This window comes from Rhinopithecus roxellana, chromosome 4 (genome assembly GCF_007565055.1).
Source record: "Rhinopithecus roxellana isolate Shanxi Qingling chromosome 4, ASM756505v1, whole genome shotgun sequence".
Taxonomy (NCBI): domain Eukaryota; kingdom Metazoa; phylum Chordata; class Mammalia; order Primates; family Cercopithecidae; genus Rhinopithecus; species Rhinopithecus roxellana.
In genome coordinates this window covers 58,179,298-58,193,616 of record NC_044552.1, presented here as the reverse complement: position 1 = coordinate 58,193,616, position 14,319 = coordinate 58,179,298, and the positions used below count along the sequence as shown (strand labels likewise).

The 14,319-nt window shown below is 42.8% G+C and overlaps 1 protein-coding gene across 3 annotated transcripts in view; it reads right to left on the bottom strand.

The window, feature by feature from the left end:
* The window catches only part of CLIC5 (chloride intracellular channel 5), a 177,648-nt gene that overhangs the window by 44,829 nt on the left and 118,500 nt on the right, over positions 1-14,319 (bottom strand). For all 3 annotated transcript variants that reach the window (XM_010372542.2, XM_030928889.1, XM_010372543.2), the window contains exons 2-3: positions 9,270-9,379; positions 3,425-3,550 (exon numbers count right to left, since the gene is read on the bottom strand). In XM_010372542.2, the coding sequence (XP_010370844.2) occupies positions 3,425-3,550; positions 9,270-9,379 (236 nt within the window). The remainder of the gene's footprint in view (positions 1-3,424; positions 3,551-9,269; positions 9,380-14,319) is intronic.

The following is a 14,319-nucleotide window of genomic DNA, read 5'->3' as shown; positions in this document are numbered from 1 at the left end:
GGTGATGAGTTATCGCTATACGTTTTTTAAAATAATGAATTCAAGTTGTCTTCCAATTCTGTCAGTGTTCTGAACCCTGTTGATACTTAAATCATTCTTGCTAGATGACTGACTAAATGACATACTGTGTAACTAGACTATATCAGTTTACCCTCCTGAATTTTTGTTACAGCATCTATGTAGTAAGATTATTTGAGACAGTAACCAGCTCTGCAAGAGTACTTTGAGAAACTCATGGAATCGTGGAACATGCAACAAAAGGCATTCTGGAGACTATGTAGTTTCACCCCCTCGTTTTAGAGATGAGAAGGCAAGGAGGGTCTGAGAGGGCCCAAGGTCATACGACAAACACTGGTAGACAGGTTGCCAGAGGCAGGGCTCCTGACTCTGAGTGCTGAATCCTAGAAACTTCGGCCGGTCCATGGAGATGAAAGGCAAGGGCCAGAATGTCTCAACAGTAATCCCAGCATTAATCACAACACTTCCTTGTCGAGTGTTCACTGGGTCAGTCTAAGGAGAGGGATGGATGTTAGTCTCATTTAGAAACAACTTGAGACTTCCTGGATTCCTCATTTTGACACCAAATGCTCCCTGGGATCAAATGTGATTTGAAAAAAATGGTTGGAGTGTTTGTATGTGGTTTTCTCCTTTAAAAAATAAAGCTAAGGGGAAAAAGCCTCCCATAATGTGTTGGCTTTTGGCAGCTTTTACAAATAGTGGTATGATGAGAAACACATGGCCGACCAGCGCTTGGTGAATAGTTATGAGGGTTTTGCTGCCCCCTAGAGAACCAGAAGGCCAGGCTGCCCTGCTCCAGAGGCCTTACAACCTTCCAGCCACTCCACCTCCCAGCCTGGGTCGCTTGGGAAGCTGGTGAGGCTGGTGGTTTGTTGTGGACAGACCAGCAGGTCTCGATGGGGCTGAGGCACTGGCTTGGTAACATTTACTGGGAGGTGATTATGGCACCTGCCTCAGTCTGATGAGTGCAGAGGCATCTAAGGTATACTCCTGGGGCGCTCTGGAATACTTGATGGCCTCACCCTTAGCACTCCCACCTTGGTAGCCTTCTGGAGATATGCATTTTAACAGCTTCGAGGGTTTGGCTACCTGAGTGTACTGGATTATTAGGTCACTAACATGGCAGGAATGCACTTCATAAAACCTCCTATACACAACTGCAGTGCAGAGAAGGATCTGGACCAGTGGGAACAGAGCTCAGGACAGGGAAGGTAGGTGGAGAGGAGAGACTGGAGGGAGGGTCTGCATCCAGCCCTGCCAGGTTCTATTTGGATCACGGAAACTTAGAATCTGATGAAATGATGATGAAGTCAGATGATGACTCCCCTCTGGAATAATGTTCAAGGACACATGGGGCATACGACTCCAGTGATCTCTGCCCACTTTGTGGTCCCACTGTGGTTGCAGATTGGAGACCCCTGAGTTAGAGAAGCAGCCCAGGAAAGGCACAGTTGTACTGGGGGAGGTGTGGTGGTGAAGGAGGGAACCTGGCTAAAGGGCATGTGAAGAATCAGAGAGCAAGAAGGGCTCTGGGAGGCATCCTGTCACAGAGAAGGGAACTGAGGCCGAGAGCAGAGAAGAGACTGGTTCAAGAGGTGAAGGGACTGGCTCAAGAGGTCACAGCACATCACTGGCAGACTAGGGTTGTACCCGAGCCCCTCACCCCTCCATCCACTGCTTGGCAAAAGACCAAATGGGGCCCTCTGCTCCTCATTGCTTCCACTTTCCACTTCCTAATGATCATGATGGAAGCCCCCACTCCTGAGTGCCAGTGTTACTTCTAAAAGGGAAAATGTTAACTGCGTCATGAACTTGCCTCTATGAGTCTCCCAGGCAAAGTCTAAATTCTGGTTATTGAAAAGAGCATATTTTTTCATGTGGGATTTCAAACCAGTGCTAGCCATGAGGTTGAGTCCCGGGGACGGGGATGGAGTCTGGGCTCCCCCAGGGCACTTCCAGTGAAGTGGCTGGCTGGTGTCCTGTTCAGAGATGTGTGTGTCTACGTGGGGCTGCCCTATTGATTTAATTAATACACTTATTTAAAGTGTATACTCAGCTGCTTCCAATGGGCTTGAGGTGGCTTTCCACTCTCAGTGTGCAAATAAACTGTCTGAATATGGATGACAAAGAATATTTTTAAGGAAGAATGTATGACTGTTTAAGGCTTAATTGGAGCATGACTGGGAGTTTTAATTTTTTAACAGCAATTCACTAGATGTGCGACCTTGGGTAAGTGACTTACTCTCACCCTGTCCTGACTGTGAAATGATAGTACCTAAGACGCTAGAAGGATGAAATGAATCATATTAGCTAAGTGCTGTGAATAGTGCCTGACACAAAACAAAGGCTATAAAAGTATTGATGAATAAATAAAACTTTAAAATAAATGAAGAATAGTGGTTTTTAGTAGTCAAATCCCATTTACTTTACTTACTCAGTATGTCCTGAACCCTTCCTACTCCTCTCCTTCGATTTTCCTGCCCTGTCTTGGCTCAGCCCTTCATTCTGTCCTGCCTGGAGAGTCCCCGGAATTAATTTCTTTATCTCCAGCTTCATGGTCCTCTAGGATGCCGACTTCCCTCAACCTCTAAAGTAGGTCTTATAACGGACTCCCCACCTCCTGTGCTTAATCCCTCTCAGGATACCCTGCAGGATAATACCCTACAGGATAAAGTTCATGCCTCACTCTATATGTAATATTATTTTTCCAGTTTTTTCAAAAATTGTGATTGTTTTAATCCTTGATAACAGTATTCTGTAATGAACAAGTCTAGCTTGAGTAAATTTTAGAAGCCATCTGTCTCCTTTTTACTGCTCTTTTCCATCAGTAGCAACGTGTCACCCAACAAGAACTTCTAGCTCTCTGGTCTATACTCTCCCCAAACCTGTTTGCAGAAGAGGAGCTGCTTTTAGTTAGTTTTTTCATCTGTTTAACTGTGGAGTCAGATGAGATTTGGTCAGATTTAAGACCCTGGATGTTGTTTTAAGTCACTGGGTTACCCTTTCCTGACTTATTTTCATTCTGTCAGCCTTTCAGCTCTGGTGCTGAAATGAAGGAAACTTTGCCCTCACTTCGAGGTCTTCCAAGCAAAGTGAGCTGGAGAGAAGGGGACATACTGGGATGAGGTAGGCGTGGTATCCTAGGGTTCCTAAAATCACTCTGTGTAGTTGGGAGTGACTGACTCTTGTTCATAGGCCATATCTACTCTTGAGTGGATTTCATGGAGTGGTTTTGAGGTTGGCAGCCCTTTGGGGGTCCTAGGCTCTCTCTTTGAAGAGAGAGTCCTGTTCTCTGGACTGGTGAGGTTCCTTTGGAAACGCATCTGCTCAAAGTTAACACCAGGCCTTTATAGATCCAGCATGAACCCTTCCCATTCAACAGCTCCAGAAAGAAACAGATCCTTACTTTTCAGGGGTCAAGGTCTCCTCCAGGAACTCCTCAATCTTATTGACATCTGTCTTCACTTCCCCGTTGAAGGTCAGGAAGGGCGGGTGCGTGCCAGGGGCTAGGTTGTGCAGGTCGGCTGGCTTTCTGTGGAGAGAGCAAGATTCAGGTGTTGGCTTACAGCAGGGTGCTTCCTGTTCTGGGAAACCTAAGATTGATTGTAACTTAGATGCCCTTACTATCTAACATGCCTGTCAGGGGAAATAGATTTATGGTGTGCAGTGTAGGGCAGGGGAGGTTGGAGAAAGTTCTGAAAGAATGTGGTATCCACACACAAGAAGTGTGTCCAGTGCAGTCAGCAAGAGAGCAACAAGTCAAGATGAAGGAATTGAGTGCTATTGAAAAAGTGGAGAGAATCCAGGTGACTAAGTCAGATCCAAGCTTTAATTACCCAGGGGAGAGGTGGAGTTTTGCTTTTAAAAACTCTTTTACTAATCTGCCTAACAAAAATGTGCTATACATGATTCCATACTTCAAAAATTAATGAATTAGATCATACTTTTCTCCTAACAAATATCTCCAGATACAAAAAAATTGGGAGTTTGGGCCATTTGTTCAAGTTAGATGCTTCTATTGTGTGTAACTTATATTTTAATATCTAATAACTAATGTCTAACATTGGTCAGCCTTTTGTCACACTCAACAAAATACTTTTTTTGACCTATAAACAGCCCCAGATATGGCCTTTGGGTAGCCAGGAAAATAAACAAACTATTAGATTGAAAACAAAGCTATTAAATGAAGATGTTTTCAAACGTCTTCTTATTGCTAAGATTATTCCTCCACAAACACCAGGTAGGCTATTACCAAGGATTCTGAACCAAGAACCTCCTACTGGGGAGTATTGGTGAGTAAGAAAATACCTGAGAGAAAGCCTTACGATTCAAGCTCCATGAGGGAAAAGACCCAGAACCATGCCTGGCATATAGAAGGCCCTCAGTAGATACATATTTTTAATGGCTACATGAACAAAGCATGCATTTTTGAGACAGCTACAGTGGCTCATGCCTGTGATCCCACCACTTTGGGAGGCTGAGGTGGGAGGATCGCTTGAGCCCAGGAGTTTGAGACCAGCCTGGGCAACATAACGAGACCCCATCTTTACAAAAAAAAACAAAAATTAGCTGGGCATGGAGGCATGTGCTTGCAGTTTCGGCTACTTGAGAGACTGAAGCAGGAAGATTGCTTGACCCCAGGAGTTCGAGGCAGTTGTGAGCCATTGATGTCACCACTGTAGTCCAGCCTGGGGGACAGCGTGAGACTCAGTCTCAAAACAACAACAACAAAATCTCACACATTTTAAATTTAAAAATGAGTGATTGTAGTTGCAAAATTAGAGCTCAAATGTTGGTCTGACATTGGTAAAAACTTCAATCCAGTTATGAAGGCTTTCTCGGCTTTCAGTTGAATGTGGGGAGGACCAGCAGGCAACTCCACTGCTACAGTACTCGTGCTCCACCTTAATCTACCTTAATTCAAGCATCTACTGTTCTCAAAATATGACTTATGATGGTTCTAGGTTTACTAGAAAGAAGTTATTTTCTTTAAATATTTAAAAATTCTGTTCAACATACATAAATCAAAAATCTCCTAGGAGTCAGAAATTGTGCCTATTTTTTAAAAATTATGGGGTTACTTAAATGCTATCTTAAGTTAAAAATTTATTTTCTAAGTAAATGCAACTTCTGCTTTGTGATTGGATTCAAACAGAACACTTGGTTTGTGAAAGTTATTTCTTTTTATAGCAAACTTTGCTGGGCCTGGTAGGATCTTTTAGGCAACATATACATATATATGTAATAGGCAGCAAATTTGGTCCCTAAGAAGACAGACAGCTCTTTGGTGTGCCTGTTGGTTTCTGGGTCAGACACTTAAAGAAATCCAAGATAACCAAAGCAACAGCGCATTTCTCCCCGCTGGGAAAGAGGAGACCCAAAAGTCCTAAATTATCCTGAAAGAAAGTCCTAGATGATGGAGAAGTGGGTGAAATTCTGGAACGCAGCCCCAATCGAATGAATGAACAATTAATTAACTGAGCAATTAATTGAATTTTCTGCACTTAGCCCACAGCAGTGCTAACTGGTGTTTCTGGCGTGCACTGGGGAGCACACTGACTACCTGCAGGAAGGCCAAGTGCAGTGGAAAGGAAAGTGGCCTTGTGTTTGACACGGCTAGGTCCTGTTAATATCCAGGAGTGTGCTTCTGTGTCTGTGCCAGCTGGTCAGAATGCAAGAGCAAGAATGGAGCAAAGTGAGGGGGAAGAAGGGTTGGCAGATTGGGGAAAATGGGAAAGGGGAGGCTTATACTAAAATAATGTAGGGAAGAGGAGAGAAAATGATGGCGACTTCCAAGACAGAGCTGGAACATCGGATTCACCCCACATGCTCTCTCTGAGAATGCCACATTTCCTGTGGGAGTCGGGAGTGGAAAACATTAAACGCAGAAACTGTAAAAAAAGTAAACAGTGGGGGTAGAGGAGTCTGTAATGAAACAAATTCCTGGCGTAATCAGTTTGGGAGGGGAAGAGAAGAATTTCAATTACTGTGCTACTCCCATGTCCCTCCCCAAACACAATCTCCAGCTGCATTCTGAGGCACTTGGAACTCAGACAATTGAGACGGAAAGTATTTTTAAAATCTAATTTACTTAGTCCCTTTGTTTACTTTGTGCATGCCCCTTATTTTAGACAATGAAAGGACATTCTTTATTTGCTCCTGGTTTTTAGAGCTGACACAAGGCAGCAACATGTGTGCTCTCAGTCACCTCTCTGTGGCTTAAAGATACAGAAATGTGTTGTGGTGGTGGCAGTGGGTTTTTTCCTGGGACTCTAGAGAATCATGGCCACTGGAGTCAGACGCCCTTGGAAAGTACTGCCTGTGGCCATGGATGCGTAGCTAGAGTTGCAGCCCTCTGTCTTTGTTGACTCTGCTTCAGCATTTATAGTTGAGACTATATCATTAGCATTGGATGATATATTGCTAGGTATGATTTATGAACTATGTAATGAGTATTGGTCTTCTTTTCCTTACTGGATTGCCAGCTCCAGGAACCCAGTGATAATTCTAAGAATAGTCAACACACATGGAGTTCTTGCTATGAGTCAGGTACAGGACTGATAGCAGATGTTTTACATGGCCTGCCTCGATAAATCCTCACCATAATCCTATTGATTAAAAACACACTGTCTCCATTGTACAGGTGAGGAAACCAAGGCTCTGAAAAGTTCAAGATTATTCAGTCACTAAAGGGTGGTACCGGGAAAATAAATCAGTTTTCTTAGAAATTACTGTGTGTGTTGGTGGGTGGGGGGGACAGTAAGAAAGTTTTCTTATCTGTAAAAATGGAGTGGTGCTACTTGCCTGGCCTACGTCAAAGGGGTGTTGGCTGGACCAGGTGTGTTCATGTGAAGGAGGAACCAAACCATCTGAAGCACACAGGCAGAGGTAATTCCCTCTCCCACTCTCTTCTCCAGCAGACATACAAGTCCTCTCTCACACATGGCAATCCAAACACTTCCAGTTCTCCACTGAAGGAAGCTGCTCTTTCAGAAGTCTGCTACTCTCTTTAGTTATCGCAGACACTAATTGCATAGTGGATGCAAGTTCATTTATTTGACAGATAGTAGTTGAGGACCTGTGAAAAGCTAGTTGCTATGGAGGATACAAAGAAACTTAAAACCCGATCCCAGTCTGTCCTTGAGGGACTTAAGGTCTCATTTGAAAGATGAAACAAACTTCGTAACTGATGGATTATGGAGAGCATAGTTTTTGAACCAAGCAGATGGAGTTTTTAGCCCCTCTAATTTCTAGTTGACATCTTGGACACATCATTTAAATATATCTGTCTCAGTTATTTCTCAAATAACACAGAGTAGTAAGACCTCCTTCACAGGATTATATATTATTATTATTATTATTATTATTTAATGAGAAAGCTCTCACCAGTTGTAAAGCATTAGGGGTACAAACCTCATAACTTGATGAAACACTGAATAACGACACAAGGCAACATAGACAACAGGTGCTGGTGATTCTGGAGGGAGGTTGGGTTGATAGGTGTGACTGTGAGTGTGGGGGGATGGGTATGAGACAGCCTCACAGAGGGGGTGGGGCTAAAGCTGAGCCTGGGGCCAGGGACAAGAAGGAAGAGAGGGCCTGTTTTAGACAGAGGATGCAGCTCAGCCAAGGGATGGAGGCTCGAATGAAGAAGAACAGCAGAAGGCAGACCAGCCTGACAGAGTAGACAGGTCACAGTGAGAAGTGTTGGGAAAGAGTGTTGGGAAGAATGAAGGAAAAGACAGATCGGGGCTTTGGATGCATCAAGTCCATGGACAGTGGGAAACATCAAAGGTTTCCTGTGCATGAAAGTGGCCTGATGAAAGCATTATTTTAGGAAGAATAACCTTAGAATCACATAAAGGATGGGTCAGACAGAGAGGAAAAGAGAGAGAGAATGTGTGAACCTGGAAGACCAGTTTGAAGAACAATGAGACTATCAGGGTGGCAGTGGTGAGACTTGAACCAGTTGTAGGCTTTGAGAATGAAAAAGAGAGTTTGGAGGAAGAGAGAGTGCAGTAGGAGAATGCTCTAGACTCGGCTACTGATCAACAATGAAGGCAGCAATAGAAAGGAGCAGGAAGTGTTTAGTGCCTAGAAAATAGAAGAAAAAGGCCAGGCACAGTGGCCCATGCCTGTAATCCCAGCACTTTGGGAGGCAGAGGTGGGTGGATCACAAGGTCAAGAGTTCAAGACCAGCCTAGCCAAGATGGTGAAACCCTGTCTCTACTAAAAATACAAAAATTAGCCTGGCGTGGTGGCACGCGCCTGTAATCCCAGCTACTCGGGAGGCTGAGGCAGAGAATTGCTTAAACCCAGGAGGCAGAATTTGCAGTGAGCTGAGATCGCACCACTGCACTCCAGCCTGGGTGACAGAGTGAGACTCTGTCTCAATAAATAAATAAATAAAAAGAAAAAGAAAATAGAAGAAAAAAGGAGTTCAGGAAGAGCTCAACTCAAAGGAAAAGGATACAAATTGATGTATACAATGTTAGACATATATGATAACAGAACATCCAAGTGAAAATATCTAGATGATAGCAGGACTCTGGGTGTAGAATAATTCATATAAAGATGACAAGGAGAATAGGTCAAGCTCACCAGGGATGAAGGTAGAGGCAGAAGATGAACACTCATGGGGTGAGCCTCGAGCTGTTCCACATTTAAACAACAGGTGAAAGACAGAAAACAGAATACATTCTGTAGGAGTGAAAAGAGTGTGGCTCCTGGTGTTTGTAAGTCATTAAACTGCACTCTAAAACAGAACAGTAGCTACTTTCCACCCAAGCCTGTAATCTAGAGCTGTCACACTGAGGACGTCTAAAGCTGGGAACATAGCATGGGAAAGGGTCTGGATCACAACTCTCTGAAGACTCAGACTCTCACACCTGAAGTCCTACTAGAGTCCCACGGATGATGGCTTTAGTACTACTGAAATGACTAATCCTGTATTTTTAGATGTCTGTGCCCATCTGTGCACTGGACACTTAGTTGCAATGCCAGTGTCCATTCCTTCCTTCTTCTTTGCTAATGGAAACTTGCTAATCAGGTCAGTGAAGTGCGTGGCACCAAGTGAAATACTTGCCTTTGCAGACTCTCTTGTAGCTAAGACTGGACTCTGAGACACAGTTCTGGACAATGAAGTGTGAGCAAGGGGCTGCTGGGAGCCAAGGGAGGCTTTTGCCCTCCTTCATGGAAGGTTCTCTGTTCCTGCAGCTAAACATACTCCTCATTTATGCAATGTACTTTACCTTTTCAGATCCACAGTGGTGACATTGAACACGACTCCTTTCAGCCAGAGGATCATGAAGAGGCGCTGAGAGAATGGACAGTTGCCAATGCTTTCCCCATCGATTCCAGCCTGGAAAGAAGAGAACCAGTGTCCTGAGTGGGCAGGTGCAATTAGCACAGGGAACATAAGATTGTAACACCCAAATGCAGGTCTGAGGAGACCTTACTAAAACCATGTCCCAGCAACTTCAAAGGGCAGTAGCCTGATATTATTCATCTTTGTCTTCTTAATGTCCATGCAGGACAATGCCTGGCACCATGTAAGGGCTCAATAAATACTTGCTGAACTGAAATGCAGAATCATAACTTTATGAAATCATAGAACCCTGGCATCTTGCGGTAAAAATAGACCTGCAACATCACTAAGTCTGACACAAATGATATTGGAATGCCAACTTCTACACCCCCAAGTAATCATCTAGTTTCTGCTTGAATATCTCCACTGACCAGTCATTTGTATTAATATAACTCAAAGCAGTTCATTCTGAGGATTGCTCTAACAGTTAGAAATGCTTTCCTTCAGCTACCTAGCCAAAATATGTTCCTCTGTAGTTTGCCCTCCCCCACCCCTTGGTCCTTGGTTCACACCACACGGATGTCATGAATATAAATATCTCAGACTTTGATCCCATCTCCCTATATGGAGGCTAATCAGGAAGCTCAAGGTTTTAATCAATACACCACTTAGTTCTGGCTAGTACTTGGCCTTCACTGTCAATAAACCATTCATTTGTTAAATTATACTTTTACTCAACAAATACATATTGCCTATCAGTTATGTGCAAGGCACTAGAGAAAATTGCCCAGGAGATTCAAAACTGAATTCCTCTAAGGAGCTTATGGCCTTCTGTAGGGTGGGCTTGGGGATAAGACAGGAACCCATGTAAAAATAACAGCATTATTATTGGGTGTTCTGCGCTTCTGTCATTTCATTTCCCTTCCTCAAAATAATAGGCATTTTTAGGTCTGAAAAACAAGTCTATCTTTACTGCACTTCTGAGTGGGCTGCAGATCCATGAATTTCAGAAAGAATTAATTTCAAGCAAACCTATGAACAAACAAAAAAGGTTGGGGAATTGGTCTCTGTAGAATTCATTTCCATTGGGTGGTTTATTGGCTGCCAACATAGTACTTAGAAGAAGAAATAACTCATTTGCTCCAGACTCTGATGTTGGCTGCCCTGGAAACCAAGGCCCCTGCAGGTGGCCTGGCAGGGGATTCCACTGACAGGGAGGGCATGTGTGGGCCTGGGTACTGAAGACTCGTGCAAAGCTGTAAACAATCCAACCAACATCCAGGAATGGGGGCTTACTGAGGTTTTGTTTTTGTTTTTGTTTTTGTTTTTTCAAAAGAAAGGGAGAAAACAAATGCATTCCCAAAGCTCAACACAGTTTTCCCCCTTGAGGTTTGCTTTGCTGCAGCATTCAGATGGGGAGGCAGTGATGCCTTCTTTCATACATTAGAACCTCATTATGTGCTTTTTTCTGCCTTGCAAGTTGCTCCCAGCAGGGGCTCAGGTTTATAATGGAAAACTGGAACCTTTGACGGTGTTCGCTGTATGTAATTGCTATGAAATTACAGTTATTTTACCTTCCTCTTAACTACACCAAAAGCCCCACTCCCTATACAGTTCTCACTTTTCCCCAGTGCTGGAAACAGACCCACCCCTGAGTCTTGAGAGAGCACGGACTCTTATATAAAATGGGAAAGGTGGGAGAGCACAGTGTGGGCGCTACACCTGCCCGCGGAGCTAAAGTTACCAATAAAACATGCTCAGACAGGTGGCTACCAATTTAATAATAGCTTGGTGCTAACTTGAGTTTATGATGTAAGTTCCCTAGGAACTTCTCAAGAAGCACTTGACAGGTACCAGGTTCTGGGTCCTGTAAGACATCCCGACACAGGAAGAATTCCCCCAGGGCCAGGAATGGTGGAAGTAACAAGAGGAGAATTGAAAAAAAAAGCAAAAATAAAAACGGAAGCCAGATCCATATACTGTTATCTGTTTTCCTCTGGTGGTGGTGGTGGGAGGGTAAGGGAATTGAAGGAGGAACTAGCAAAATAGTGGATTTCTCAACTACATAAAAAATTCATATAATAATAGTAATATTAATAATAACTTATGTCTATATTGTCAGGCATTGTTCTAAAGGATTTACCTATATTATTAACTTGTTTATTTCTCATGAGAAGCCTGTAAAGAGGGATATTTTCAGCTCTTACAAATGTGAAATGGAGGCCTAAGGTTATCATCGTGGTGAAGCCAGGATGAACCAAGGTGGTCTGGCTAGAGATTCTGTGCTCTGAGCTGCCATTCCTGGAGCCAGCCTGAGGGTCCAGCCAGGTGACAGGTCCTCCCCCGGTGATGGGAGGGCTGGTGTTGAATTTTATGGACATCCTCTGGTCCATGTGCAATCAGCTATGCCTGGAGCTTAGGGCATGGTGTCCTTCATGGCTCCCTACATTTTCATTATGTCTTATTAATCTTGTATTAAACTATGATTCTAGGTTTAGTAAACAAAAATTGTTAAAGGCCAATAGAAATATGCGAGGATGCTACCATTTACTTCCACTCTCTGGGTGTCCCTCTTTCAGCTTCCTCTATTCCCCCTCAAACCCCAACAGCCTTGTGACCCTAAGAAATAGTTTGTTAAACTCATGGGTTATATGTGATGAGCTGTGACAACCATCTGAAACATCAACAGAGAAGAACCAGGTGAGGTTCAGCTGGACTCCACATCCTGAAAAGTGTGAGGGAAAATCCAGGTGGACTTTGTTCCAGAGAGATTTTGAGCACTGGGGGCCAGGGACTGGCACAAAAGCAGTGTCCCAGGTGGAATCATATTCCCCCAAATTCATGTCCCCCTGGAATGTGTGTATGGGAACTTACTGGGAAACAGGGTCTTTGCAGGTGGAATCAACTTTAAGATGAGGTCATATTGGATTAGAATGGGCTCTAAACATGACTGGTGTCCTTACAAAAGGAGGGAACTTTGGGCACAGACATGCAGAGGACAAAGTCATGTGAAGATGAAGGCAGTGATTGGAGTGATGTATCTACAAGCCAACGAACGCCAAGGATTGGTGGCAGACACCAAAAGCTAGAAGAGACAAGGAAGGATTCTTCATTGGAGTCTCTGCAGAGAGCCTGGCCCTGCCCACACCTTGATTTTGAACTTCTGGCCTCCAGAACTGTAAGAGAATCGATTTCTGCTGCTTTCAGCTATACTGTGTATAGCAATTTCTTGGAAACTAATGCAATAAGGGAAGCGTCAAAAAGACAATTATATATATAGATATATATATAAACTGCTAATGGCAAACTTCCCAAGGTCAAGATTCTGCTTTGAACACAATTGCCAGCTATAATCCCAAAGTACTTTCTGTTCTCTACAGTGTATATAACAACCTATTATAAAATATCATACCACATATAATATTCCATATGATGATACCAGTACTAGTAGCATAATGTAATTATATAGGCTGTATGATTGTACTTCATATGTTATATGCTTGATACTTCATATTATATGCTATTATATATTGCCTTTCATATCTCTCTCCACATATTATGAGCTTGGCTCCCTCAAAACATAGTTGATGTTTTATTTTGTTTGTCTTCAGCAGCAACAAGCACAGGCACCTGAAACTTACTTCATATTCAGTGCCTATTTAAAAGGATGCATATTGAGGGGAGGGTGATGTCCCTCCCTTTTTGTGGCTTGAGGATCTCAAAATTATCTCACTGGCATTCTGAAAGGCATCCTAAAATACATGCATGCATACTACATACATACATACATGGCTAGCCTGAGTTATGTAGCACACTAGCCGGAGACTGTGGTTCTAGACCCATCTCTGCCTCTACTTCACCATGTGAATGACCTTAGGTAAATTATCTCCTCTTGGCCTCAACAATTGCACCTATAACTTCCTGCAATTTTGTAAATTCAAGTGGAAAATGGAGATTTGTTTAAGATGTGGTTCTCAAACATTGTAGTCTTAGAACTCTTTTATGCTTTTAAAGATTGTTGACGATCCCAGAAAGGTTTTGTTTATGTGGATGATAGTTATTGATATTTACTGTGTTGTAAGTTAAAGCTGAAAAACATTTAAATATTTATAAAAATGCTATAATTAATGTGTCTATTAACATAAACATAAAATAACTATATTTTCTAAAAATACAAGAAATTTAGTAAAAGTGGCAATGTTTTATACTTTTACAAAATCTTTAACATCTGGCTTAATAGAAGCTGGCTTCCACATTTAATCTCTTGGTATTTAGTTGGGGTATATGGGGCTTTTGTTGTTGTTGTTGTTGTTTTTGAAACAGAGTCTTGCTCTGTCATCCAGGCTGGAGTGCAGCGGCGCGATCTCAGCTCATTGCAACTTCTGCCTCCCAGGCTGAAGCAAATACTGACAAATACTAAGTCTGAGTAAGCACGGTGTGTCAGCCAGTTGCCTTTTCAAGTAAAAACTGCTTTGTGAGGGAGGCAGCTGGTTCAGCTGGCAACTCAATCATACAAGTGCTTTTCCTTTCACAACCATCAGACTTTGGAATGCAGCCAAAGAGCTTATGTGCGTTTCCCATTTCGTCAACCAGAATGTTTAGAAGACATGTATGCAAAAATTGAGATTTAAAAACATTATATAATTTTTAATGCTTCATCAAGGACATTCATAATTGACGCTGTTTTTTGTTTTTGTTTTTTTTTTTTTCTGCACATACATGACTGGCTAGTACCACTTATATCACTGCTTGGGTTTGTGCTGAAACACCAGTAAATTTACCCACGAAATGCCAATCCCAGAGAGAGAAGCGTACCATCTTGATATAACTCTAAAAATAGTTGTGACCTCTTAAAACCCCTGAAAGACTTTGAGGGACCCCAGAACTCTATGAACAACATTGGAGAACCATTGTTTTAAGACATTCCATGGACACACCAGGTATGTAATTCTTGGTCTACAGATAATGAAGGGGAAACTGATAACTGGCCAAAA